The sequence below is a fragment of the Hydra vulgaris genome, chromosome 15 (genome assembly GCF_038396675.1).
Source record: "Hydra vulgaris chromosome 15, alternate assembly HydraT2T_AEP".
Classification (NCBI taxonomy): domain Eukaryota; kingdom Metazoa; phylum Cnidaria; class Hydrozoa; order Anthoathecata; family Hydridae; genus Hydra; species Hydra vulgaris.
In genome coordinates this window covers 30,369,071-30,393,761 of record NC_088934.1, presented here as the reverse complement: position 1 = coordinate 30,393,761, position 24,691 = coordinate 30,369,071, and the positions used below count along the sequence as shown (strand labels likewise).

Sequence of the window (24,691 nt, the reverse complement as noted above, 5' to 3'; positions counted from 1 at the left end):
AGTTTGCCATTTTTTAGATTTTTGTGAACTTATTAGTAGTCTGGGCACGATAAATAAACTATTTTCAACATCAATTCAAATTTTAATTTTTTATTGTTAAAAAACAAAAGAATCTTGCGAAAACGGCCCAACTGGCCAGACTATGTGTTATTATGACTATGTTTAGATGCTCCAAGAAGTCATTACGGTTAAATGCTATTCAGCACCGCCGAATAGCATTTAACCAGAAAATTCACGCCTCCTTCCTTACCAATGATGCATTTATGGCAAAAGCTGGCTTCGAACCAGGGACTTCCACTTCTGAAACCAGAACTATACCCACTATACCACGGCTGCTGTTTACTAAATTCTGGGTTGGAATAAAACTTGATACCTTCTAAAAAAAAATAGATAAGTACATACTTTACTTGAAACCATATGTTAATAATGTATTTGTATTAAATGCCTTCGTATTAAAGATTACACTTACATAAAAGTTTCACATAATCAAATTCTATTTTAAGGAGTATCTCCATAAAATCTTGAGGTCTTGCTCGGTGTTACATTAGAACATACACCCAAAGCATTGCATAAATATCTAAACAAGAAAAGATTTGCTTTGTGAAGTGATTTCAATTTGTATTTTTAAAGTTTGCAATTCAGATAGAAATTGCTTCATTAAAAATTTTCAACAAAACAAAACCTCTTCAAGCTTTGTTTTGTTAAAAATTCTTCAAACCACTTATCATGGATGAGCCTAAAAGAAAAAGAGCGACGGCAAAAGAAAGAAAAAGTAAAGTTTAAAACGAATTGAAAACCTAAATGTTGTTGCGTCCTTGCTAAAGTTGACAATATTATTTGCAAATAAAAGTCTGATGCGTTATTACAAAAGGCGGTGGATGCAACCTTGAACTATATTAGTGTACGTATCGAAAAATTAGCGCAGAAAGTCGAAGTATTTTTTAACTGCCCTGCCGACTACATACGTCAAAATAATAGCCTGATTAGATGCATCACAACAACGCAGGAACTTTGCAACGCGCCTCAAAAGAGTAACTTTTTAAAAACTCGTAAATAAAGAAAAGAAAAAACGCAATTGGCTGACATATACTGCTAAGTAGGGGGTAGTGTCTACTTCAAATCTTGCCTCTTTTTCAGGAAAACTAGTTCTTTAGCGAGGTATTCTGCTAATGAAAAGTTGCTCATAAGGCAATCGGTGAGCATGAGCAATCTGCTGAACATTAAATTACTATCTTTGATAAAGTGAATTCAGTTCCAGGATTGATTTCAAATTTGTGAAACATAGTTTATAGTGAAAAAGAATATTGAACAATTTTTTGCGTTGAGGGATATCGGTCAAAATTTTTCCAGGTAAAGCTTAAATTTATTTAAAGTTATGTATTATTTATCTTTGTAACCTATTGGTTTATTATTATATACATATTTATCTAGGACTAATACAAAAATCGAACAAGTTATTTTTTTACGCATTACGCATTAGAGTGTTAGAATTTTGTGGATCAGACCAGAAATATGAATATGTCATAACGGAAATTTTCTTGACTTATTAGAGTTACTAGCTGAATACGACTTGTTTTTAGCTATACATGTAAAAATTCAAGTAAATCAAGGTAGTTAGTTCCTATCTATCAGGTAACAATTTTGAAGAGTTCGTCTAGCTTGGCGATTTGCCTTTACAAATAATTGGTACATATAAATTGCTTTTATATTTTTATTTGATATAATTTGAAATTGTTTTTAAAAGAAGTACTTGACAAGTTTGAAATAGTATTTTCTATATTGTCATATTTCTTTATTACATTATTGAATTTAAAGTTGTTAAATATTATTCAAACTTCGTTGATTCAATCACAGACGTTTCGCTCGTAAATTAACTCACTTTTGTTGTTTGGTATGTACAGGTTGTACAAGAATTCTATTCAATCCCGTTCCAAAACCATATGTGAGTTTTATCTAATAAGAAATCAAACTAACAAAACCCTATCGTTTTATTTGAACAGAAACCTTATTTAATTGAATAGAATTGTTGTACATATAAAACTATATCGTCACAATCATTTCACAATCGCCGTTTAATCAAAATAAATTAAAAACTTAAAAAATAATTGCTATTTTTTCTCTGACATCACAATAAAACAAAAATAACTTGGTTTAAGATAATATCTTTTTTTTTTAATGTTTTTTATTTATTTTTATTAAACGGCTATAGTGAAATGATCGTGACGATATCAAGTTTCAGGGGCGGATTCAGGATTTTTATTTACAGTAGCAAATATGCTATAAATACTTTTTGTTTAAAAAAAAATCGCTTTTTATATTTGCCGAAACTTGCTGGTCTAAATGAGCTAAATTTGCAGTCATAATAAACTAAAATTCATTGATAGGGGGAGGGTATCACACACCATTCGCGTCAGCCTTGGATGTACAGTGGCCTCTGGTGATACATGAGGTCCCCTACCACTGCTTTCTTCCCCCGTCCGTTTAGAGTGGAAGAACAATTTACGCGACGTTAAAACTATCTGATTAAACTGAATACTTTTTAACGAAATGATAGTTTACTTGCCTTTTATGACTTTAAATCATGACTAAAACCCTGACGGAACCCTTATCCTCAGTCGAAGTATTTACATCTAGTTCTTGGTATTTGATATTCGAAAATGAAAACGCCAAATTTAATCTAAATTTGTTTAAATTTCAGTTTTTTTATTTAATTTAAATTTGTTTTAAAACACATTGCTTTATTTAATGGCTTACTTGATAAAATATCTGAAAATTAAAATAGAAACTGTAATGATTTATATAAATTTATAAAAACAATTTATAAATACTTTTAATAATAAACTTCATTACAATAAACTTTTCGTCAAATAATAAAAAAAAAAAAAAAACAAGTTTCAGATCAAATAAAAAATAGAACTAAAGTAACTAAACTTTTTCAACAAAAATTTCTTTAAATAAATAAGAAATGTTTTTAAAATCCAAAATTCGTCAGGGTTAGGGTTACTTCTTTAATCAAGTTAAAGAAGTATTGAACAGTATTGTAAAAAGGACTTTTAATCCATCTCTTTCAAATAATTTTGGATATGGAGCAAAGTTTAAAAAAATAAAACTGGTCAAAATTTCATATTTGTTAAGCAAATCATAATTTCAAAATACAAGTTAATGTAAACAAGAGACTTCTTAGGTTCCAAAGAACACTTGAAAAATATGTCTAAAGATACTTTTCTTAAACTTCTAAATTCTGTCTCAAGTAATTCTGTAACAAATTTTTCTAACATAACATACTTGTAACAAATTTTTTTCTCTTTATAGCGTTTTAATCAGCTTGACTATTTCTTTACGTGTATAATTTGTAAAACGTCTTGTGACATTTTTTTCTGATTTTTTTTCATGCATAATGCTGTATTGCAAAATCCAAAACAAACTTTCTTTATCATTTAGACCTCTCAGGAAGTTTTTTAATCATTTTTGAACCTAAAATACATGCCGACACTTTTTAGATTAAAAGTTTTTCATGTGACAGCAAGTTTAATAAAATCACCAGTCTTGTTAACGTTTAAGATGTTAGAAGTTTCAGGGTGATTAAGAAGAGCATATTATCAGAAAAAAAACTTTTGCTTTCTGAGTTCATTATTTCGTATGTTTTTGATAACGTGGACAATAGTCATGCAACAAAAGAGTTCCATTTATATTAAGGTTTTTCATAAAATGTTAAAGTTAGATTTTATCACATATTATTGCCTTTGCTTTGCTATTTGACTCTCTTACTGATCCTAGAGTTAAATAAATTTGATCACATAAAATTAGGAATTCATTTGTCTACAAGTTTTCTCAACATTTTCAAAAGAAATTTCAGACCATTAAACATACAACTTGTATTACAAGTTATCATAACATCTAAAACACTTTTCGAAAGAGAATTCATTTCATTGGTTTTCCAAAAAGATACAATAACATTTTTGTAACATGCGACTTGTCACTGAGAATAATAGGTCCTAATAGAAAGTTTTAAAGTAAAAAAAAATAGTAGTAGAAAGTTCCTTGCAATTTTAGAATAAACTAAAAATCTATCTGAGAGGAAAATTGAGCAAAATGTTATTTTAGTTTAACCTTTTTGAGGTTTTGATGTCAATCAGATCATATAATAAAGTGTCGCTAGACGTTTTAAAACTCGCATTAGATAAACATTCTATCCAACGTGTTTTCTTCCCTTTGTCTCTTGGAGATCCTTAAATTTTTTAAAACGCTTTTAAATCGTTTGACTTCTTCGATGATAAATAACTCGTAGAACAGCAAATAACACATTTCACCATTTTTCATTAACGTAAACAAATTTTACCATTTTCATAATAGACTAAATAAAGAAACCAACAAACGGTGCTATTTAATTTAGTTATTATAATTATAAAAACCTTTTCATTTAATGATTGCTAACCACTTCCTAAAAAAGTTTTATAAGCGGGGAGTGGATATTTAACAGAACTTCTGTGTTTGGTTCACAAATTTTGTTTTTGTTACAGGTTCTCGCTTGATGACTTTTAGTCTTATGTAAAACCTCGTTGTTAATAAAAAGATTGCAGCTAAATATCGGGTGTATGTATTAAGTTGTTTCAAAATATGACAGATTGACTTTAGCTACCGTTGCTACAGTCGATTTTCCGTTATATTTAAATCCCAGTTCAATTTAAATTGATTCGCTCCGAAATGTTTGACATTCTCTCAAAAATTTATGGGCTTGTGAGACAAAACCCGTTAAAAACATGGGTTTTTCAGTGAAACATTTCATTTTTCCGAATAAAATATTTCCATAACATAGTCAACTTGGCTCAGCTACAATTTTGAAAATTTTTTTGAAGCGCCGCGTTTAGACTATTTGTAACCTCTCCATATTTTAAATTATTTTTCTCTTTTGCATGAAAAAGAAAAAAAAATGTATGCAAAAAACAAAAATAGGAAAGAAAAACTGAGCTATCTGTAGCAATTGCTACAACTGCAACAGCCTGGATCCGCTCCTAAATTTTATATGTACAGAAATTCTACTTATTTGAGTAGAATTTCTGTACATATAAGACTATAGAGTATTATTCATTCGGTGTCTTATAGGATAAAAAATCATATAAGATTTTGGAACAAGATTGAATAGGATTCCTGTTCATATAAAACTCTAAGGTATTGTTCATTCACTTATAAGACATCAAATGAACAATATCTTACAGTTTTATAAATACAGTAATCATATTCAATCCTGTTTGAAATTTTTTTGGATTGTCCTTTGCAGTTGTTAAAGAAGCTGTTATTTAATAGGAATATCCTAACTAGAAATATCATGATTTAAAACAGGTGTGTAAATAATATTGGTATTACTTGAACATTATCTTTTAGTTAATAATTTAATAAAAACCAAGCAATTGAACTCACGAAAAAAAAAAAAAGGAAGAACAAAAGAATATCGATTAAGTCAGCAAGACAGTTAATGCCATTAGTTATATCAATTTTTATTCTTATTAACATCATGTTCTCTATCAACAATAGCTTTCCTAAAAATATCAATGATTCGTTTTGCAAGTTTGCTTTTATCATTGCACTTTACTGTATTTGCTTTTCTGAACAAGCATAATTTTACCTCTGAAATTGTTAAGAAAACTGAAAACAAAAATATGAACAAACTTATAGTTATATATTATATTCACACAAAACAAAGAGGAATAGAGGTGCTAAATAAAATATTATAATACCAATACTTAATATGTCCTGAATTTCTTTGAGTCCAAAGCTAGCTTAGATATGCTATCTTTGGCTGAACTACATCAACCTCATGTAAATGTATGATTTGATAAAACTTTACCCCCAAAAACCGCAATTGCCAAATCTTTGACAGCTTACCAGCTAATTGCAGCATACTGATTTGCAGTCAGTTGGGTAATTTTCCTATGTCCACCTAACAAAAAGCAACATTAAATTAGTGTATTTTAAGATGGAATAAGCATATGTCTTTTTTTATCTTTAGGGGATCTATAAAAAGATTGCGATGACGTAATGTCATCTTCATCTTCTTTGAGTCCCTGTCTGTTTAATTCTTTATTTTATAAAGATCATAGTAAAAACAAAAGCTTATATTTTATATTTTATATACAAAAACGGTGTTTGTTGAGAAGATTTTACTGTCTTATTTGTTTTACGGACATATTTTTTCTTTCTTGTACATATATATGTTGATTATTTTTGTTAAACAGCAGAATAAATAAAATGCAAAAAAGAAATAATAAATCTTACTTTCGTATTAAAGCATTTAAATTTTTTAAATTAATAATTAATGATAAAAATACTATAAATTTTATTAAAAATATTTTTCAAAAGTTATGAATTTATAAAATCAATGTTTATTTAAAAATGATATTAAATAAAATATGTACTACCATTTCGGTCTAAGGCGTGTTAGCTATAGGAGAAAAGAGTGTTTTTTGACATTTTGTAGAAGATTTGCGCTGAACTAGTAATATTGTAGGTGAGCTACTATATTTATCAGAATTTAAAAAGTTGAGTGCTTTATTTTTTAAAAGAATGGTTTGAGTATCAAAGCCTGGGTTGAAAAGAGGTAGTGATAAACAATTTTTTCCTTTAATTGGTTAACATTTTCAATAAGTTTTTGTACATCTACAACATGGTGAAAGTATACTATATATATATATATATATATATATATATATATATATATATATATATATATATATATATATATATATATATATATATATATATATATATATATATATATATATATATATATATATATATATATATATATATATATATATATATATATATATATATATATATATAGACCCCCCCCCCCCAGAGGGAAGAGGGGGAAAGCAATTGAGGTATTTAGCCCCGTGCATCTCAGTATTAGGGGAATCACATACTCTTAAAAAGTTTGCTAATAAGTTATAAAAAATTTATAATGTAATAAATTCAAACTCTACCTTATTTGCAAATAATGGTGAAATTGTTACTTTACAGTAAAATTATTGTACTTGTACTGAGAAAATATTGTAAAAAAAACATATATATATATATATATATATATATATATAAATATTGTAAAAAAAACATATATATATATATAAATATTGTAAAAAAAACATATATATATATATAAATATTGTAAAAAAAACATATATATATATATATAAATATTGTAAAAAAAACATATATATATATATAAATATTGTAAAAAAACATATATATATATATATATATAAATATTGTAAAAAAAACATATATATATATATATATATATATATATATATATATATATATATATATATATATATATATATATATATATATATATTCTAATTTGAAAACTAACAAATTTTGCGCATTAGTTTCTTTTCTTTTTCACTTTTTTTACTTTTAAAATAGTATAAATATTACTTTACAATAAACCTTTACAAGGTTTTAACTTGGTTGATTTGAACGCTCGCGTTTTGGTCTTTCGTTTGCATAAAAAAGTGAAGATAAAATTTAAAGTTAAGTTAATTTTTTGTTTCTATTTTACGATTTGCATAAGCGCAACATCTTGTCATCTTTAATTTTTGTGTTTTCCTGCATTTTGTTCCGACTATATTTTTACAACGGAAATAAATAAAATACATTTCGACTATATTTCGACAAGAAGTATATCTTCAGTGGATTTTTCAAATTGTAAGAACTGACTTTTTGCTCTGCGATTAACAACACTAAAGTAATTCTAAAATTTTTAATTTTTTTCAATTTAAAATTAAAAAGATTTTACGTTCTTTATATTATTATAACTTTTAGAATGAATAATTGTAGACCTCCAAGATTGAACCAGTTGTCTAGAGCTGCTGGGAGAAAAAGAGCGATGACGCGAAAAGAAAACGAAAGCAAAAATAGACGAACGCTTTTAGATTGCGTTCGTTGGACCAAAAATGAAGAAAAAGTCAAGCAGGTATTTTTGGATCTTATGAAGTTCTATAAAAGGAAAAGTAAAATAATTCTGTTAATTATTTCTTTATAGTTTGATCAAATAGATTTCGATATCAATGACTCCAATGAGTTGCCAGTTAGTCATAATTCCGAAAAATATTTTTTTGTCGAAAACATCGATGAATCGCAAAAAACGTCATCACCTTTAAAACAAAATCAGTTGGATGTAGTAGTTAATTGTAAAAGTGACGAAAAAATATATACAAGTGATCTTGGTACAACAACTATACCAACTTCTAATGATCCTGCTCTATGGAAATCAATATAAGACACTGAGCTAACAAATATAATTTTGAATGGACCTTCTCCAAATCCTAGAAATTTTCCAAGAGATCACAAAGAACGCAAATTTCCTACCTGCATCTTTATAGAGGAACAAAGAAACGGAGAAAAAGTTAGAAGAGATTGGCTCGTTTGGAGTAAGGCTGTAGCATCGTTCTTTTGTTTCCATTGCTCTCTTTTTGAATTGCTCAATTTAACTAGACCCGGTGTTCAATCCAGTTTGTTGTCCTGGAATGGAGGTTTACATGGAAATTGGAGAAAGCTTTCAGATCTTATTAAATGTCATCAACAAAGCGACACTCACCGTAGCTATTATCTCGAATGGAAAACAGCTACCATTCACTTGAAAAGTCAAAAGTCCATTGATCACAAATTAGAAAAAAAAATTAGAGATGAAACAAAGCGATGGAAGGTAATTTTACAGTGCATTCTAGACGTGACAATTTTTCTAGCTTCCAAAAAATTAAGCTTTTAGGGGTGAGAATGTTGCTATCAAATTTTAAACTATATTTGTCATTAATTTATTTGTATTTAAAAATCAAAACTGTAAGTTATAAGGGGATATAAATATAGATTTCTAATTTTATTATTTTTTGTTTGCTCTAAGGATCCAATCAAAAGTTATACAAAAATAAAAATGGTTTCTTGGTTCGCTCGAATTAATTGCTTGTCACAACAAAACTTTACAAGATCATTTGCATCTTATTGCTACACACCAAGAAGAAGAAAAATGCATGCAAGCTCATTACTTATCCTGGAGATCACAAAATGAATTTATCGAGGAGTGCGGCAAATTATTGGTTCGAGAAGTTGTTCAAAAAATCAAGAAATCAATATATTTCACCATCATTACTGACAGCATAGCGAGCAAATTACTTTTGTTTTTAGATTTTTGCATTTAAGTAATAATTAGCAGTGGGAGGTCAAAGAAAGGTTCCTTAAGCTAGAAGACCTTGAAAAGAAAAAGGGAGTTAATTTTATATTATTTGAATATATAAATATATAAATTTGATATTAAATGTGTTGAAAGAAAATGAACTTGACATAAAAATTGTCGGGTTACTACAATGACGCTAATATGGCAGGTGTCTACAATGGAGTTCAAGCTTTGATTTTAACAGAATAATCCACAAGCAATTTTCATTCCTTGCTCAGCTCACAGTTTAAACTTATGTGTTGTTCACGCTGTTGAATCATCAGCTCTTGTGAAATCCTATTTTAGAAATATCCAAAAGCTAAACAATCTCTTTAGCTACAGCCCAGTTCGTTGGAAAATTCTTCTGGAGGAGACTGGGATATCATTACATAAACTTTTTGCTACACAATGGAGCTCAAAGATAGAAGCAGTCAAACCGCTAGCAAAAAGGCCGAGAGAGATCTTAAAATTATTACATCGTCTTAAAGACTTGGACCTTCCAGGCAAAAGTAGTAACAAAGTTCATTACTTAATTAAATGGATGAACTCTTTTGAATTTGTTGTTTTCACCACTTTTTGGCTTAAATGTTTGATTTCAGTTAACAACGTGAGTCTTCTGCTTCAATCCTCTCAACTTACTCTTGATGATGAATTGAAGATTTTATATGGTTTTTTGATGGATCTAGATAGAATTCTTTTATATTGGGACAAAATTTTGGTAGACGCAACAGAAGTGGCAAAGAATTTTAAATTCGATGAGACCATGTTTGCTACGAAGAGAATGCGAAAACGGAAGTCTATCCTCGATGAAACTGATGGTTACAACTATGAAGAAGCTTCAAAAAGCTTTGAATGTAATATGTTCAATGTTGCACTCGACAATTTAACTAGTCAAATTAGATCAAGGTTTAAAGTAATCAAAGATGAGTGTAACAAGTTTTCCTTTCTTTGGTCTGGACAGAAATCTCAAACAGACGAGGAATTGCGGTTAAAAGCTGAAGGTTTGGCAATCTTCACTCAGAAAACTTAAGTTCTGATGAAGTTTTCTACCATTTTTTTACCGCAAAAAAAATAATATTCTGAACAGCAAAAGCCTATTGAGCTTTTAAATGAAGTTTATGCTAAGGGTCTGCATTCGGTATTTCCCCAAGTGTGTGTTTCACTTAGAACCTTTCTAACATTGTCTGTTTCAACATCTGAAGGTGAAAGATCTTTCAACAAGTTAGCTATCATCAAAGAACATCTCCGTTCTACAATGGACCAGAAGCAATTGCGCTACTTAATGATTCTTTCCATTGAACCCAATTTAACCAATAATGTTTCATATGATGAAGTCATTTCAAATTTCGCCACTACAATTTTTTTTTTTTAAATTTATTTTTGTTCCATAGTATGCATTTTCGTGATCACATAATAAAGATTCGTTAAGATTGAATATACATATAAATATTAAAAATCACAAACATAAATAATAAACAAACTTCTGTAATACGAACTGTAAGAAGAACGCGGGAAACTTGCAGAAGACCAAAATTTCTTATCATCAAGAACCGCTTTACATTGTCATGAGAGTCTGAGTCATGAGAGTCTTAATGAGAGTCTGCACCAACTCCGCATAGTTTTCAGCTTTGTGTTTACCTCGGAAGCCCTGAACAACTGTAACGAAACTGCTCCAAGCAGCTCCTTTCGTTCTGTTAAACAGCTTTGCAAAATCCTCACATTCTATGATCTTCTTAATCTGTGGTCCGACAAATATACCAGCCCTAACCTCAGCTTCGGACAGCTTCTTGAAAAAAAATATCTTGGAGGTATTGAAATGCAGCAGACTCCTTATCAAGAGCAGTGAAAAATTGCTTAATGAGGCCTAACTTGATGTGAGGCAGTGGCATAAGCACTTTATGAGTTTTTGCCAGCGGCTCCCACTTCACATTTGCCAACAGAAATCTCGGTCCGTTGTGGCGATTTTTTTGTGCGATGATGCGTCTTAGTATCACGACTGTCCCAGAGACAGAAAACAAGTAAATTTTGTGAAACTTCCTTGAAGACCCATAATGAATGATACCATTTTGAAGTCACCAATGACCTCCCATTAGTAGTCGTCATAGGCACAGAGTGAGCTATCGCGAGAGACGGCTAGTTGTTTTCATTGTGAAGCAACATGGCTTTGAGGCTCTGCCTATAAACAAGCGCCATTCAAAAGGATTACTTGCTAAATCTATAGCCTAAAATAGACCGGCAACATCATTGCAGAAGCACAGCCCATCACGCTGAAAGAAGAAGCTAGAGAATATTTGATGCTGCTTCCTCTGAGCATTGACTTGTATACTATTATCAACCAAGTTCCACTGTTTGAGCCTAGATATCAGAAGCTTAGCATTTGATGTGGAATGTCCCTAATAAAATCGTTCACATCTTTCTGATCTCCAACTTCATCTGCGGAATTGTAGTCCATATTTCCAGTATCTGCCGCGCTATCAGACTTGCTGCTGTCTCCTGAAGATGACTGATGCCGCCTAGTAGGAGTCGGAACAAGCAGATTGGGGCTGTGTGGTACTGGAGTCATGGAAAAAGGTGTGTCCGAATAAACGATCTGAGGGACATTTTTTGGGTTACTTCATCTCTCTCTTTTGTACCAACTTGTGACGTAACACATAATAATATACATGAATTATAATAATTGGAGAACAGAAAATTTTAAAATATGCAACAATTTCAAGATGGAACGTATTTGCCTAAAGTACACGACTTATGAAAAACCTTTGTAAACTACAACTCCTTGAAATGAAACTAGCTTTAAAGCATTAAAATTTTTATTACAATAAATTAAAATACATCTAAGCGAGAAGCAACTGTTCAGTTTACCTTTTAGTCTGCAATAACACGAATTGGAATCTTGGTTCGAGACACCTGTACATGTACAGCTACTTTTGGAACGTTCTGAGAGTTTCTTGAAAGTTCTGGAAGTTTCTTGAACGTTCTAGAATTTTTAGGAGAATTGTAGGACAACTCTAGTAGTTCAGGAATATTATAGGAGGAAGCTCGGCATTAAAAGCAAATAATGAATTTTCTCGAAAACACCCGATTTTTCAAACTTCATTGTGACATCCGGTCACAAAAGCAAAGTTTTTCTGGAATAACAACCTTTCTGTTCTAGATCTAACGGGTTAGGAAAACACACTTTCAATCCAGGAGCAGAACAAAAATGAAAATTTGTTATAAAATTGTAATTGAATAAAAGTTGAGAACGATCATCCATCAAATTATGAATTGCAAAACCTGATGGAGCAGTTTGTTGCTCAAGCGTGAAAGATTTGACAATTTAAATAATGTATTAAAAAAGCATTTTTAGATTTAGAATCGATTTTAATATTAACAAAATATTAAGATGAACAAAAATATAAAGCAATATTTGGTATATTAGTGCTTATAAATCCAGTCAAACATACCAGTTTTATAATAAAATAACTTTATTTTCTTATGAAAAAAAAAAAGAAAAATATTTACAGTCATAAAAATATTTAATAAATTTTTCGTTTATCAAATGCTTATATTTAGTAGAACTCCTTCACGGACATTGATAAAATCTAGAAAGGAATTTTTATATTTACAAAAAATATTTTACAAATATCAAAACCGATTAAAAAATTAGATATCCGGTAGTTTTTGTTCAAAGTTTTCTTAAAGTTGAAGACATGGCCGCAAAACGACGCCGTTGTACGAAGGAAGTACTAGTAAAAATATACAACAAAACAAGCTTCCACACTACGGTAATGGCTATTTCGTAAATTTTTTTAATATAAAAGCATACTAACTTATTTCATAAATTATTTTTATGTAAAAACATAAAGATAAAAAAATGAATTGTCTAATTTATTACTATACTTTCATTGATGATCGTATAAAAATTGTTTTTTAATATCATCACTTCAGTGGAAATTTAAAATTATTTTTTCAAAAACGTCACTGTATTGTACAACAATTGCGCAATAGTTGTAGGCCGTTTCTTCAACTATTAAAAAACAAACTTAAACTGCAACACAAAGTCACTATAAATAAGCCAAAAAACTGATATTAACAAAATCAAATATCGATATCTAAATTAGATATCTGTTGTATTTATTTTTAACCGCACGGATTTTAGAACAAGTGAACAAAATTTCAAAATTTTTCATTTCAAAAAGGACAATTAAAAAATAGTGTCAATGATAATAAAGAAACTAAACATATGCGTAAATAAATAAAAAACATAACTTTGGTTAATTTTATTATAAAAAAACGCACAAATTATGCAGAACTTTTCAATTTAGATTTTTTTAACTAACTGTTAAAAGGTTTGGATTTGTGTCCTTTTCGAAATGAGTCCAATTAAATATCTCTTATTATAAATCTCAATTTTTTAAAATTGAGAAAAAAATATACAAACTTTGATAAAATTTTTAAACAATTTTTGATTCAAATGCATGGCCACGTGTAACATTTCAATTGTAATAAATCTTCATTCTAATTATAGAAAACATCTATTGAAATTGGAAGCATCTATTGAAATTGTAGACGTTAAAGCAACGCAATACTAAATCACCATTCACCTCTCTTTACTAAATATGAGTGGAGTCCCTGGTTCAATGTAAGACAATCCAGACAGCCTTGGTTTAGAAAAATCTTCATCTATTATATCGACCATTTCAGTCTTGATAATAAAATTTAAACAGTTTAGAAAAAAAAAAAAAAAAAAAAAAAAAAATATATATATATATATATATATATATATATATATATATATATATATATATATATATATATATGTACACACACATATAAAAAATATTATAAAAGTGGTCGAGAAAAACCCAAACAAAATGATAGAAAAAAATAATTTCAGTTTGTTATTTAGAATAAGTTATTCTAATCAGTATCTGCAGAGGTTTTAATAATTAAGGGTTAAGTAATTGTCTGGTTTTGTCGTGAAGCGTCAAATATATAAAACAAACCTGTTGCCTGACTATAGAGCTTCTTAATTCTTCATGAATATCAGGATTCCACTCAGTGAATCTAAACAATTACAATTAACAGTAAAAAATTTCTCTAAAAAATTAATAAAAACATATATACATAGTACATAATAAGTACCACTAAACATTATAAAGACTATTAAATATAAACCAAACATCAAGACCACCACTATACACGTATATAACGCTATTAACCAAACATCAAGACCACCACTATACACGTATATAACGCTATAAACCAAACATCAAGACACTATACCTGTATATAAGGCTATAAAATAAATGTAAAAAATAAAATATACAAAAAATACTTAAATAAAAAATGTTTTTATTCATAACAAACATAGAAAATAACAGACATAAAATTTATTATAAAAAACAAAAAATCATTATAATAACCTTATAGCATGTGGGTCTGTGTTATCTTCATTATCATAAAGAAAATTGTTAATGTATTCGATTTCTTCTTTTACTTTTTTTTCATAAGCAATTAAATCTTTGTCGAATCTATCATTAAAAAATTACAAATATATTTTCTTTTTTTCGTTTGAAGGTGGAATCTTCAAATCAATGTAAAAAACAACCCTTATAAAAAACGAGTCTCTTCTGTAAAGACTTAAGATCTGGATTGTATGCAGTCGACCATAATCTTTAGCTTATCTTATAAATTAAAACGGCTAGCAGAAAATGTATTTTGTAATAGAAAAAGAGCAATTTATTCTGAAACTAGAACATTTTCTAATTGAAATCTGAAAAGACAGTCATACTTTATGTTTTCGGTTTGTGCAGTCTTTTTATATTTACACAATCTGTTTTATATATTTCTGTTCACAACAGTTTTTAATACGAGTTAAAATTCTAAAAACATTAAGAAACAAAACGGTTGCATTTTTAATTACTAAAATTTCCTGAAAATTTAAAAATGTATCATCAACTCATAATAAAGCGTGTACATGAAATAAATGTGAAAGAATAAGCATGTCATTTTTTTTCAGTGGTTGTATTAAAATCTTTTTAATTGTTTTGTATTTTGTTTACAACGTGTTGTAGTTTAAAAAAAATATGTTAGTTTTTAGATTTAACTTGAAATTAGTTTTAAAAATGACAAAAGAAGACGTAAGAGAAAAAATTATGCACAAATATTTACAAAATCCTAATATTAGCTACAATTCGATAGCAAAATCGTTGCAAATACATCCATACACCATTAGTCATGTTACTCAACGTTTTTCTCAAACAAAATCGATTAAACGCAAGTCTGGTGGTGGAAGAAAGGAAGGTTTTAAAGATATAAAACTAGTTAGAAAACTGGTTAACAGTTTTAAGAATAACCCAAGCCTTTCACTAAGGGAGCGCGGCAAAAATATATGAATTTTCTCATAGTTTTGTTGCAAAAGTTAGAAACAAAATGGTTTTCATTCTTTCAAAGCACAAAAAGTGTCCAATCTTTCTGAAACTCAACAAAAAAGTGCAAGAACCCGCAACAGAAAGTTGTATGACAATTTTATTTCTAAAAATTTCTGTATTATTGAAGGCGATGAAACTTGTATCAAGTACGATCATCAACAAATTCCTGGTGCTGTTTATTATATTGCCAAATATAGAGGAAAAGCATATAAGAAATTTAAACACACAAAACATGAAAAGTTCGCTAAAAAAGCTTTGATTTGGCAAGCTATTTGCAGTTGTGGCAAAAAATCAGCACCTTATATTTCTCAGTCCACACTTTCTGGTCCAATATATGTTAAAGAATATTTACAAAAACATCTTTTACCTCTCATTAAATAACACAATAACAGACCTGTGTTCTGGCCTAATTTAGCTTCAATTCATTATTGTAAGCTAGCTATGGAATGGTATAAAAAGAATGAAATTGTGAAATTTGTACCGAAAACAGAAAATCCTCCAAACTGCCCAGAATTGAGAGTTATTGAAAAGTACTGGGCTACTATTAAAAGAAAAATGAAAAAAACAAAAAAGCTTTGCAGAAATATTAAAGATATTAAAATGTCATTTAAAAAAGAATCAAATAGTTTTGATTCTTATTCTGTGCGCAAGCTTATGGGTACCACTAAAGCAAAAGCTCGAAACTTTATTAGAATCCAAAAGGAATAATTAACTTTTTTTTTAATATTTGATCTTCTTATATTATTGTATTAAAATTATTACTTGGTTCGAAATAAAAATTGAGACGTACTTTTTTAAAATTGTTTTTCTACTTTCACATTTATTTTCTGTGCACGCTTTATTTGAACATAAATCATTAAATAGTATACATAGTTTCAAAACCTTTATCATATTTGAGCCACAAAGCCATTATTTGTATTTATATAAAATATAGCATACTTTAAGTTAGTAAACACCTGTGAAAATCAAATTATTCTAGTTATGAATCAAAAAAAATATGTAGATACACATTTGCATTAGAATCTATAAATTTTTCTAAAGCCAATAACAATTTGTGAAAATTGCAAAACAAAACTAATGACAAAGGTAATATCACAGAAATCAAAGTTGTTAAAAAACACAGAAATCAAAGTTGTTAAAAAACACAGAAATCAAAGTTGTTAAAAAACACAGAAATCAAAGTTTTTAAAAAACACAGAAATCAAAGTTGTTAAAAAAAACAGAAATCATAGTTGTTAAAAAACACAGAAATCAAAGTTGTTAAAAAACAAAGAAATCAAAGTTGTTAAAAAACACAGAAATCAAAGTTGTTAAAAAACACAGAAATCAAAGTTGTTAAAAAACACAGAAATCAAAGTTGTTAAAAAACACAGAAATCAAAGTTGTTAAAAAACACAGAAATCAAAGTTGTTAAAAAACACAGAAATCAAAGTTGTTAAAAAACACAGAAATCAAAGTTGTTAAAAAAAATGAACAACACAACACTATAATTAAATTGGTTATAGGAGGAAATTTTGTTATAGGAAGAAATTTTGTTTAAAGTAATATAATAGGAAGAAATTTTATAGGAAGGTTATAGGAAGAAATTTTGTTTAAAGTAAAGTAACAACACAAAACTATAATTAAATTGGTTATAGGAGGAGTCTGGATACAAGAGAGAATTATTACTAGCTGTTATACAACAATTATACAATTATTTAAAGCTGCAGCTTAAATGTTGTTACAATTCAATCCATTATTGTATAAACACTTATTTTATTATATTAATTTTATAAATTAATATTTATCAATCAATATATAATTTCTAACAAAAATAATATCTAACATATAAAAAATAAAAATAAAAATGGCATTTGCAATATTTATTTGTAAAACTATTATCAAAGTCTATTTCTAAGTTACAATTAATTATTTTTTATTACGGGTAATATACTTATGATTACTATATTCAAAAACCCTCAATGAAATTTTTCAAATTTTCAGAAAACATTGTTTTAAAATGTTCCTAAAGCTGCAGTTTTAAAAAAAAATGTTTCTAAAATTGGTCTCAGTTCTTCATTTGTCTCTCTTTTTCAAGATTGTCATCTTCACCAAATCGTCACTGTCCCTACTTTCAAACCTGCTAATTGCCCTATGACAAAGACTCTTGATCTCATCATATGTGACTCTTCATATCGTGCTAGCGAAATCAAAATCGGTCCTCCTCTCGGTTTGTCTGATCAATATCATTGCACTATCAACTGGCATTACAAACTGGCTTCCAGCATAAAATTATCACGTTTCAACAGCTCTAAATTTATATACAAGCATGGTAACTACGTAAAAATCAACAAAGAATTCAATAATGTTGACTGGTCATCTATTTTTAAAGACTTAAATGTAGAACAATGTTACCAACTTTGGCTCAACAAATACAATGAATGTTGTCTTCAATTTATCCCTCGTATGCCAAACAAACCATCCCCCAAAAAACAACCATGGATGACAAAAGAACTATTATCTCTTATTCGTCTTAAAAAATCGCTATGGGCTCGTAACGTCAGTTCAAAATGGAAAATCACATCACTGGTTGGGGAATATAGGGAAACTAGAAAGTTTGTTAAAAAATTAAGTCATTCTTCTCTGAAATCTTTCGAAATTGCCCTTGCCAATGATAAGCGTAATCCTAAAAGACTGTTTTCATACATAAATAGTAAACGCTCCGTAATAAATCAGATCTCATCTATGCGAGTCACCAGTTCCAGTGAGATCATTAGCTCTGACAAAATTACAATAGCCAACTCACTTAACAATCAATTTCAATCAGTTTTCAGCAAAGAGCCATCCAATGACAATCTTCCCCGTTTTGATCGTAGAACTAACACAATCCTCAATAGCATATCTTTTGATACTCTGGCCACTCTAATGGAACTCTCAGCACTAGATATATCTAAATCACTTGGTGCAGATAATGTCAGTCCTCACGTTTTACGCTTTTGTTCTACCTCAATGTCTTCTCCACTTACTCTCATCTTTCAAAAGTCATTTGACAATGGTGAAATTCCAAGCTCATGGTCCAAAGCAAATGTAACACCTTTATTTAAGAAGGGCTCCAGAATCGACCCATCAAACTATAGACCAATATCCCTCACCTCGATTCCGTGTAAAATAATGGAGAAATTAGTTAAGAAGGCAATCATGCAGCATTTAAAATCAAACAATCTTTTATCAGATAGTCAACACGGATTTTTAGAGAAAAAAGCATGCATTACAAATCTCCTTGAAACAATGGACTTCTTGACTGGAAATATAGCAAGAAAGCTACCGGTTGACGTTGTATTTCTGGATTTTGCTAAAGCTTTTGACAAAGTCCCACATCAACGAATGCTTTACAAATTAAAAATGTACGGAATCGAAGGCAATCTTCTCAATTGGATAAAAGCTTTTCTACTCAACAGGTCTCAACGAGTCATCCTTGGCGACACTCAATCGAATTGGTTACCTGTGACAAGTGGAGTTCCGCAAGGATCAGTCTTGGGTCCAATTTTATTTGTTATTTTCATCAATGATCTGCCAGATGTAATAAGCAAAGAAAACAGTTGTAAGATTTACGCTGATGACACTAAAATCCTAAGCATTGTCAACTCACTTGCTGCTCAACTTCAACTCCAATCAGATATTGACCAAATTGTCCAGTGGACTAAATCTTGGCTCATGGAGCTAAATGCAAAGAAATGTAAGGTCATGCACTTTGGCCAAAAAAAATTAACACCTTTCAAGTACTCAATAGAGGAATTAGGCCCTTGTTCAATAACGACTCGAACTACATTGGAAGCAACTACCTCTGAGCGTGACTTGGGAATTCAAATTACCAATGATCTTAAAGCAGGAACCCAATCCATCATTGCCTCATGTAAAGCAAATCAAATGCTAGGCATCCTAAAACACACTTTCCAATCTCGTGATGCTTCTTTATGGAAACAACTCTACTCCACCTACATCCGTCCTTCACTTGAGTTTGCAATTCCAGCTTGGAACCCTCATATGGCGAAGGATGAACGAACTATTGAATCAATACAGCGCAGAGCCACAAAAATACCAGACAAACTAAAAAAGTTAGACTACAAGTCCAGATGTTTACAACTTGGCTTATCTTCTCTTGTTGAACGTCGTAAACGTGGTGACCTCATCCAAAAATATAAAATTATTAATAACATCGACATAGTCAACTGGCACTTTCCTCTCATCACAATTCCACCAAGAGCAAATCACAGAGAAAGAATTCACCGTGAAAAGTACAGCAATAATTTAGCTCGTTTCCACTTTTTCAACAATCGCATTGCCAATGCATGGAATATGTTACCGGATAGAGTAATCGGTTCTCCAACTGTCAACAGTTTTAAAGCGAGCCTCGATAAGCTCTAATGTTACTACAGCTCGCAGCTATCCTTAGTGAAAGTTGCAATATGAGCTTCACAAAAACTAACTATAATCTGACATTCTATGATTTTTATTTTGTCAATTATTTTTACTTTTGTTGTGACAAATATATACTACTACTACTACTACTAATGCTGCAGTTAAAAAAAAAATGTTCCTAATGCTGCAGTTTTAAAAAAAAATGTTCCTAATGCTGCAGTTTAAAAAAAAAATGTTCCTAATGCTGCAGTTTTAAAAAAAATGTTCCTAAAGCTGCAGTTTTAAAAAAAACCTTTAACTCATATAAAAGAAAACTGTGTTGCAAAAAAATAACAACAAGAAAATATTGCAACTAACAAATCTATAACAGGAGTTACTTAGCTATAAGGTATTTCTCAAACCTCTTAATAACATGTGGTTTTTACTAATTTGACTTAAACTGAGACTTAGGTTCTTCACATCATTAAACTATTATATTCTTCAATAAAAATGTGTTGATGTTTCAGTAAAATCCTAATATAGCATTTAATCAACCTTGTTATTATTATTATTATTAATATATATTAATATATTAATTAATATTATTATATATGTATATATTAATATATACATATATATTAATATATACATATATATTAATATATATATATATATATATATTAATATATATATATATATATATATATATATATATATATATATATATATATATATATATATATATATATATATATATATATATATATATATATATATATATATGTATATTAATATTGATGTAAAATTAATAACCATTTATAAATAAGCAGGAAAGAGTATGCATAGAATACAAAAAAATTTATATTAACACTCACCAAAGGCTTAAAAATCTTTGAAAATAATATTATATGGAGATAACATTATATGGAAATAATATTACATAACATTAAGAATGTAGTACCTTTCTAGTATACACATGAAAATTCTGTGAATATCCTGAATACCATTTTATATTTCTACAATATATTTGTCTTGTTGGATTATCATTTCCTACTGACCTCTCATGGAAATAATATATACAATCCATTGTAAAGTTAGCATCTGCTGAGGTTGCCTCTCTTTATAATGCTTGCCATTTTTTTACTCCATTCTCTACTTTACAAATCACTATTTTTGTTCCTGTATTAAATACTGTTTTCATATTTGGGATACATCTTTCTAATGATGATCTTTCTCTTCATCAAACACCCTTCTAATGATGATCTTTCTCTTCTAGACAAGGTCAAAAAAGGTGTTTTAAATGTAGTTGGCTTTAACTGCTTTAAGTACCAAGCTTGAGCTTTAGTCTGATTACCATAAGGTTGCCTCTCTTTCTCTTTTCTCCAAATACTATCATGATTATTGCTCAAACAGGCTGTCATTGTAGCAAGAACTAAAACTCTACCTCGCATGACTCATCATTAAGCAAAGTTGACAATTCAAACCTGATTTTACGATAAAGAGGTGAACTGATATGTAAGTATATGGCCATACTGACAATGTGACATCCACACTGAGAGACATAAATGAAACAGTTGAAGTTAAATTACTTTCACAAAAGGCAAAAAGTTTTACTCAACTAAGAGCCCCAAAACAGGGGGTATTTAAAGTCAGAGTTAATTTCTCCTACCCTTTGCTTAGAAAAGTGAAATCTACAGGGCAGCAGTACATGAGGCCAGTTGTGTTAGATTACATGTTACCAGTAGCAGTTTAATCATAATTATCTTATTATAATAATTACAAAGCAAGAGAAGACCTTTTAAAATGTCATTCAAGTACTTTTGAATATTTCTTTTTAATGTTTATGTTTACCAAGCATCTTTTGAAACTGTTATTCTCATCTGTGTGTTCATCTCATAAAAATGTTCATCTCATCTGTGTGTTCTTTATCTTATCTGTGTGGTCTTTTCATAAAAAATTTCATCTCATCTGCTTTAGAACGGTTTAAAAAAAAAACAACCTTTAAAACAACTTTTGTGCTCTATGCTTAACCAGAACTACAAAATTTTTGCATTCTTATGCAACTTTTGTATCATCAATTGGTTCACACAACTTAAATGTAATTTATTGTATTAACAATTAGTTGAAAAATCAAATGTTACTATTTAGTTTTGGTAGAGGTTGCAGCCTTGTTGGAAGTGAGCTAGTTTAAAAAAATGGTAGTATTTAATAAAAAATAAATATATGTGTAAATTTATAATATATAATGTATTATAAATTATTTCCTATCCCTCTACCAGGGGTAGATAGGCCCTGGCTATCAACTCTTGCTTCTTATAATTTTGCAGATGCCAGGTTTGCAAAAAGCTGCAATTTAGCCAGGGCCAGGCCCCTGATCACTTAATACAGGTCATCATGTCAAACTAATCCTTTATTGGATGAGACTCCTTAGCCATGGAAAATATAGCTTATCTAGAAAAATAATAAAATTAAAATATTTATAACTTTAACTTATGGCTCAAAGTTCCCATGAAGCTCTGTTTGAAAACTGCTGTAAAAATCATTCTTCATTAAACTTCACTCTCATTAAACTTTTCAAGTTTTAAAGTTAAACATTAAACTTCAAAAGTTTTTAAAATATTCAAAAATCCTGTTCAATGAGTCTCTATTATTTGAATGCTTTGTAATCTTTCTGATTTGAAATTTTGCAAATCTTCAACTCCTCGTGAATAACCAAATGTATTTTTGAACATGTAGTGAGTGAACCAATAAACAAAACAGAAGTATTTTTGAACGATTCTATTATAGACAGATTTTATTTAGTTGCACAAATCTATATAAGAAAACTGTTGTACTCTTGTCATCAAAAGACAATCTATGACATATTTACTCTGTTTTTTTTGTGGCTCTTTATTGAACTTTTTTTTTTTTTTTTTTTTTTTTTTTTGTATGTGCAAACGCAATATAACTTAAAAATTAAAATAAAAAAATACTCAAAAGTTTCCTGAAAAATAAAAGTGAGTAAAAAGTTTTTTGCACTTTTTTTTCAAAACTTTTAAAACCAGCTAAAAATTTATTTAGCATTATATCTTATAATTTATTTATAAAAATTTATACAATTGTAAACATTAAACTTATTACTATAAAAATAAATTTAACTTAACTCGTAAAATTAAAAAAAAATTATTTAACAAAAAATTTAGACAGTAAAATACTTTTACTCCTAAATTTACTAAATGCTCATATCACCACACCCTCTATTTCAAATTTGTCTTCCATCTCCTAATACCCCACCATTGAGCTAATAATATCTTTTATAATGCTTACAACTCAGCTGCTTGTTTATTGACAGGATCTTTTGAATCAAATTTATAAAATATCCTTCTAAGATGCAGTAGCACTTGCCATAAATGATTAACATTTGGTCTAAAAAAAGTCAATAAATTTCAAGTTAAACAAAAGTAACAAAACTTTTGAGATTTGGAGGTAGAGTAATTATTAAATTACAAAATTATTGTTTATGAAATTCTCATTTCATTCACAAAAAGATTTAACAGTGGACAATAGAATAAAAAAATGTACCTCCAAGAACTAAATGCTCTTTCAATATCTAGTACACCGGTGGTAGCATTTATGAAAGGATGGTAAACAGGAGGCTTGAATATGACTGACTATATAGTAATAAAATAATGAATATAATAGTATACATTAAATTATTTTATAATAAATTATATAATAATCATACAATAAATTAGTTTATAAATAAATTATAATAGTTTATGATATTAGTATATATATATATATATATATATATATATATATACATATATATATATATATATATACATATATATATATATATATATATATATATATATATATATATATATATATATATATATATATATATATATATATATATATATATATTTTTGATGTTATTATATATTTACAGTATTTCGCTGACCTATAGCGGTCAGCATCATCAGGTGTAACAAGATGATGCTGATATTACACCTGATGATGTTGACCGCTATAGGTTAGCGAAATATTGTTAATATATAATAACATCAAAAATATATTTAAAACAAAAAGTTTATACGCTGCCGTTTTAATCAAATTCAACAAATATGAAAATATTGTATAACAAGAATATGATTTAAATATATATATATATATATATATATATATATATATATATATATATATATATATATATATATATATATATATATATATATATATATATATGTATATATATATGTATATATATGTATATATATATATATGTATATATGTTTACATATATGTATATATGTTTATATGTATATATATATATATATATATATATATATATATATATATATATATATATATATATATATATATATATATATATATATATATATATATATATATATATATATTTGAGGTAGTCAAAAAAAGTAAATTTTCAAATCTAAAAAACCATACCCCCTAATTTTGGGGCGAATATATAAAGAATGAGCCTCAAAAAGCTTGAGCTCTATTGGATCACTTTTGACCCCGCCTCAAACCAATAATTTAGGGGAAAAATGACCAAAAATTGGTCATTTTTGAGTATGTTTAGGGAGGGGTCATTTTTTTTCTGAATTTTTTTTTACTATATATTAATAAATCTATATATAGTTTTAAAATATATTGTTTCTTTGTTACCCCTCAAAATCCT

General features: G+C 28.4%; 1 protein-coding gene across 4 annotated transcripts in view; it reads right to left on the bottom strand.

Moving 5' to 3' along the window:
- Positions 1-12,755: 12,755 nt before the first annotated feature.
- The window catches only part of LOC100197497 (protein AKTIP homolog), a 28,626-nt gene continuing 16,690 nt past the window's right edge, over positions 12,756-24,691 (bottom strand). For 2 of the 4 annotated variants that reach the window (XM_065820746.1, XM_065820745.1), the window contains exons 6-11: positions 23,566-23,654; positions 23,311-23,409; positions 14,620-14,727; positions 14,200-14,260; positions 13,798-13,898; positions 13,620-13,711 (exon numbers count right to left, since the gene is read on the bottom strand). In XM_065820746.1, coding sequence (XP_065676818.1) covers positions 13,690-13,711; positions 13,798-13,898; positions 14,200-14,260; positions 14,620-14,727; positions 23,311-23,409; positions 23,566-23,654 — 480 coding nt within the window. In that variant the 3' untranslated portion in view covers positions 13,620-13,689. Of the gene's footprint in view, positions 12,796-13,619; positions 13,899-14,199; positions 14,261-14,619; positions 14,728-23,310; positions 23,410-23,565; positions 23,655-24,691 lie in introns of those variants that run through there. The other 2 variants (XM_065820747.1, XM_065820748.1) reach the window with 2 other exon arrangements.